A 6,052-nucleotide genomic window follows, 5' to 3' on the forward strand; every position below is an offset into this window, starting at 1 on the left:
CTTTTCTCTTATTAAATGTTCCCAGAGATGTTCAGTAGGTTGGAGGTCTGGTGGACTGGAGAAAAAACGTTGCAGGTCAGCACTCCTTGTTCTTTGTACTCCGCATGTGTGTCGGCTCCTTGTCCTGCTGCACAATGAATCTTCTTCTCAGGGTTTCAATCCAGAGAAATTTGAAATAAGTGACTTTTTTTTTTTTTTAATGAACTCTTCAACAAAAGATGCAGCAAATCTTTATTTATCACAATTTGCAATCTAAAAGTACATCCAGTTTTTATGTGTATACATGTCGATTTGATTGGGTCTCACTGGTCAGTGTGTTGCAGTTATATCTCAACACGTGACACGGGCTATGGGGCTATTTGGAGATGATGTTGGTCGTCACAATTGTCTCCCCGTTCTGGTTCTTGGCTTTACAGATGTAGTTTCCAAAGTCGATGGTCTCCAAGTCTTCTACAGTCATGACGCTCTGGGAGACCCTGGTGATGTGGCTCATACCTCTGTTTACCAGCCTCCAGGACATCTGGATGTGAACTGGGCGGTGGTCCTACACAATAAAACAAAGATTTACTACCATAATGTTGTGTTGGTGACAATCAGGGCAGGAGAAGGATTGATCCATAGTACACGATGGTTGGGTAATCACAAAACTCGGCATGTCCTTACCGTCTTCCTCTAATTTAAATTTTTCTTATTATGACCGCATTTGAACTGTGCAGAGATGTTTCACATCTGCTGAAGACTTACTTTAGTTTAACACCTGTGTTAAATAAAAAGTATTTGTATAGATTCTGGATTTTTAAAGCACCATGACGGTTTGGCTGTTTACCTTACACTATGACTAAATATATATATAGAATATATATATATCATATATATACTATATATAGATATATTATATATATATATATATATATGTATATATATTATATATATATAATATATATATTATTAATATCTATATATATTTATTGTATTATATTATATATATCTATATATATATATATATAATATACATATATTATATATATATATATATATTATATATATATAATATATATATATTATAATATATATAATATCTATATATATATCATATATATATATATATATATATAATCTCTCTCCTCTCACTTCTCTCTCTCTCTCTCTCTCTCTCTCTCTCTCTCTATCTCTCTCCTCCTCTTTCCTCATCTACTCATCTCCTCTCTCGCCTTCTCTCTTCTTCCTCTCCTCCTCATCTCTCCTCTCTCTCTCTCTCTACTAATCTCACTCGCTCATTTTCATCTATCTCTCCTCTCTCTCTCTCCTCTCTCCTCTTCTCTCTCTCCTCTCTCCTCTCCTTCCTCTCTCTCCTCTCTCTCTATCTCTCTCTACTCCTCTTCTTCTCTCCCACTATCTCTCTCTCTCTCTCGCTCTTCTCTCTCTGTCTCTCTCTCTCTCTCTCTCCTCTCTTCTCTCTCTCTCCTTCTCTCTCTCTCTCATCCTCTCTATTCTCCATCTCTTTCCATGCTCTCTCTATCTCTCTCTCTCTCTCTCTTCTCTCTACTATCCTCTTCTTATATCTTCTCTCTTCTCTCTCTTCTTCTCTCTCTCCTCTCTCTCTCTCTTTCTCTCTTTTTTTCTCTCTCCTCTCATTCTCTCTCTCTTCTACTCTTCTCTCTCTCTCTCTCTTCTCGCTTCTCCTCTCTTCTCTTCTCTCATCTCTCTCTCTCTCTCTCTCTCATCTCTCTCTCATCTCTCTCTCTCTCATCTATCTCTCTCTCTCTCTTCACTTCATCATTCTTCTCTCTCTCTCCTCTACATCTCTACTTTTCTGTTCTCGCAACATCCTTTTTTTTACTAAATTATTGCAATTAGACATTAGTACATTCAATGATCCTTTTTATTCCTTTTAGATCTTTATTTTTTAATCTTAACAGAATATTTTAATTCTAAATTGATACTCACTGTATCGATAGTTTTTAAAACTGACTGACTATCCATAAATCCACTGATTTTTATCTATCTAGATAGATAGATAAAATCAAGAGTTCTTCTTTCACCTTGTTTGTTCATTTACCCTTGGTTACAATATAAATGGGACACATTATTTGAAGTGAACTGACATGTACAAAGGTTTATACACAGGCTGCTGTTTCTCTGTCCTTGCATCAGATCTGACTTTTAGTTTTGAGTCTCCTCTTACCTGGCCAGGATAAGACAGGTGAAGCTCACGTCCACCTCGGGCTCCCCAGCACTGTGCAGGTCACATTGACGTTGTCTCCTCCTCCCACAGACTCCGGAGAGGCTTCAAGGCTCACAAATGGAGCCCCACTAGGAACTGTCAACGAGAAACACAAACATATGCACATGTTTAACATTTATAGATGAAAGCTTAGCTGCATTTGAACAGCTAAACCTCCATCACCAGTCCAAAGTCTATTTCTCTCCACCAGCCAGTCAAACATGCCATGGGAGCTTAATTAACCTAAACCACACACAATTTCCATTTATAAACCACTTCTAATCCTCGTCCCGTTTGTAAAAATCCAGACAGTGTTTCCATTTCAGTTGGCAAGTGCCCACATAACCCGAGCAGTAGTGAGGAGTGAGGGGGCTATATTGTGAAATATAACCTTCTCCTGGAGGCTGATGAAGCAAAGCAACCAGCACTTGATTCATGACTTTGTGAAAATGCCTCTCACGATGGTTCTTGGTGCATTTAATCAATAAAGTGGCAAGTAACATGAAGATCTTTCACAGTTAAAGGCACAGGACAAATGGTTACTGATGCTGCACCCTTTGTTACTGTATTTATGACCTTACCCTCCACGTAGAGCAGCTGGTACTTTGTGGAGATCTGAGGGGTGCCCTTGCTCACGGCCTTGCAGTAGAAGACCCCCTGATGCTCTGGGCTGGGGTTCTGCAGGACAAAGCCCTTGGTGGGGTCGTAGGTCACCTGCGTCCCGTTGGCCGTGATCTCCTCCGGAGGGACTTCTCTGTGCAGGGACACCTTGGCCTGCGGCTCTGTCACACGGCAGGGCACCACAGCGGGCCTGTCAGGCCGCAGGTACACGATCTCAAAGTGGATGGCAGAGGGGACGAAGAGGTTGTCTTTGTCTGTTTAGAGGGACAGGTGTGTGGCATCAAAGAAGTGCAGATGTGCATTTGTCCTCATAAGACTGTAAACAGTTGCATCTTATGATTGGATATAAGGTTAAGCTGTGTAAAGTTGTGTCCCGTAAAACCAAAACAATGAGCTGAAAGACCCTAAAACGGTGATTAGAGCTGAGGAAACTACATTATCAGGTGATAATTCTCCATGGGTTCATCCCTCTGAGAGGCACATTACATAAAGTCAGTTGATCCATTATCAATATAGAAATATAGAAAACCATTAAGGTGACATCATGTACTCTTTGTAAAAGTCCCTTAATCCTCATTTTAGAAAATGTTAAGTGCAATGTGCTATGTATCTTATGTTTACCGGTGAAGTAGACGTATGAGACGTAGGAGCGATCGTGGTCCCTCTCACACTCCGTGCCGTCACACGTGATCACCCAGCAGCTGTAGTGCCCTGTGTCGGCAGCAGAGGGCGACGTCAAGATCAGCTGACTGAACTTGTCGCTCTGCTTGATGCTGGAGGCGGGAATCAAAGTCAACAGACTTTCACACAATCACATCAACATATAGCATGATGATAAAGAGCGGATTCCAGTACCTGAGGCGTGAGTCGTTGAAGGTGTCCAGGTAGGACGGGTATGACCATCCGATAGAGTTGCCTTTGCAGCGCAGCTCCATGTTCCTCCCAGGAGTCAGACTTGTGCTCTGGCCCAGGCGCAGGAAGCGTCCCTTATCTAAAACCTGGGTCAACAGGGACTGGCCCTTTACTCCTCCATCTTTTAGTTTGGGGTTTCGCACCTTCACCCGCTTCCCCCCTGGGCGGATGCGGTTCTCTCCTACGTCTTTTCTTCGCTTGACTTGCTGGCAGGCACCTGGATACAAAGAGGGTGGAGTGTGGAGGTCAAAAATAATAAGAAAAGTGACAAAATAATCTGTTACTGTCGTGTACGAGAGTCCAGACTGGTGATCTAGAGAGCTACTCTTGGTGTTTCCCCCAGCTGTGACAACAGTTGAACAGGAAGTGAGAAATTCTTATTGCTGGCACAAAATGTCCAGAAGCTAGCGTCTCTTTTGTGCTCTGTTCAGTGGGCAAATGAGACAAAAACTAAAAATCTGTCTGTAGTATAGACTTTCAAGGGTGTTTTTGCTTTATTCTTCCGTGCAGCATTAATGGGAACTCCAAGGAAAGGTCAGCAGTAAAGGCCAGTTAATGAGAAACGCCTGCTGCATGCCTCAGATGCAGCTGCTTTGAGTTGGTCTGCAGAAATACTTTGTTAAAACTCAAACAACTCTTATGCAAACTTTTATATTTTACATGCATAATGTAAAATTCAAATATAGCAGATTAGTTGCGCATGAGGAAATACAAACTGATTGACAAATATGTTGATAAGTTGAAATGAAGTGTTTGTCTTTTCCCCATGCGAAGGAGATTTACTTCTTTGTGAATCCACCTCCCGCTCTACGGCCATCAGACCTATTTATTTACACAACCTCACATGATCGAATCCTCCCACAACCTGCAGGTTACACTCCAAGCGCTCATGATTAAAATAACAGTCATTTTGCTTCATAAATCCACCAGACAGATGTGGAGACTTCACTCACCATTTTGGAGCTCCACCCAGAGCAGTGCCATGCAGAGCACAACCCAGAGCTTCATGGTGTGCTGACGGGACGGTCCGGAGAGATCAGGGAGGTTTGTTGAGAGGCTCAGTGGGAACTCTGCAGGCTCCAGCTGTCCTGTTTAGATCTCCAGCTCCATCCTCACACACTGAGAGGAAAAGGGGAAATAACTTCAGAGCCCTTCTGTTTACTCCCTCTCTTCAGATCTGAGGAGCAGACACACACACTGTGGAGCCCTCTGCTGGACCTGAGCGGGAATCATAGTGTTTTGTAAAGGATAACTTCTCATATTATTTAATCTTAGAACATTACTTAGATGCCCGTATGCTACAGTAATGTAATGCATTCACTTAATAAACATTTTTATTTCCCCTTTTTTCTAAATGAACAAGATTATTATCTCAGAATTCCGAGAAACGTTTTCACTGAAAGAAGCCAACATGTCTTTCCTCTAGTGAAAGTACATCGAGAGTCGTTTTCTAGAACCCTCAGAACCCCCGCTGTGCTGCCGCCGGTTGGTAGCTTCACATGATGCACAGCTGACAACATCAGGTGCTTTGCCCTTTACTGCTCGTGGTTAACACTTGCTGTGACGTCACTAAATGGGGTGTGGCCAGTGTTGTGATGATCTTTCAAAAGAGAGAATTGAAGCTCCAGTTTTCTACCATTTGTGACCTGTGAAAGTAGGCAAGTGTGTAGTTGTGCCCCAATCCAGTTTCAGATGTCTGAGAGAGATTCCCGTCTAAACTTCTCAAATGGTTTATTTGAGGCACAAAAAAGGTAAGATTATCCAATATTTTACAAATATGAATTGAAATGTGTGTAACAGAACTTTCAGAATCTCAGATTCCCTGAAGTTGAGAACCACTAAACTAAACTATATCGTAACAGTATGAGTAGTTAAAACTCCAGCTTGACCAGCTATAACAGTCAAATGTACTTACACATTGATGCATCAGTATCTAATAATGTGATCAGGGGACATTTAGAACATATACTTCATACTCAAAGGATATTTTGTAGATAATGCTTCTGTGCTTTTACTCAAATATGATTTTGAATGCAGGACTTTTACAAGGAGTATTTTTACATCGTGGTATTGGTGTTTTTACTTGAGTAGTTATTTCCCGACAGTGTATGCAGATCTGGCCACACGGGGGCGCCTTCTCATTCAAAATGAATCAGTTATTTCATTTATGGCTTATTAACGTTCCACAAGAGTTCATTTTCAGATATCTTGCGAACACACAGACATTGGGGACTGACATGTAACCACCTTGAGGCGGTAATAATAATAAAAACACCAAACACGGTCTTACTGGAA

At 41.5% G+C, this 6,052-nt stretch overlaps 1 protein-coding gene across 1 annotated transcript; it reads right to left on the reverse strand.

Annotated features, from left to right (window-relative positions):
- Positions 1 to 214: 214 nt before the first annotated feature.
- On the reverse strand, positions 215 to 4,905 carry pdgfrl (platelet-derived growth factor receptor-like). Its single transcript, XM_029441256.1, is given in 7 exon segments — positions 215 to 544; positions 2,186 to 2,212; positions 2,214 to 2,320; positions 2,806 to 3,099; positions 3,467 to 3,618; positions 3,701 to 3,974; positions 4,711 to 4,905. Coding segments are annotated over 7 exon segments (1,098 nt in total). The 5' UTR covers positions 4,766 to 4,905; the 3' UTR covers positions 215 to 355.
- Positions 4,906 to 6,052: the final 1,147 nt, after the last annotated feature.

This window comes from Cottoperca gobio, chromosome 10, assembly GCF_900634415.1.
Source record: "Cottoperca gobio chromosome 10, fCotGob3.1, whole genome shotgun sequence".
NCBI lineage: Eukaryota > Metazoa > Chordata > Actinopteri > Perciformes > Bovichtidae > Cottoperca > Cottoperca gobio.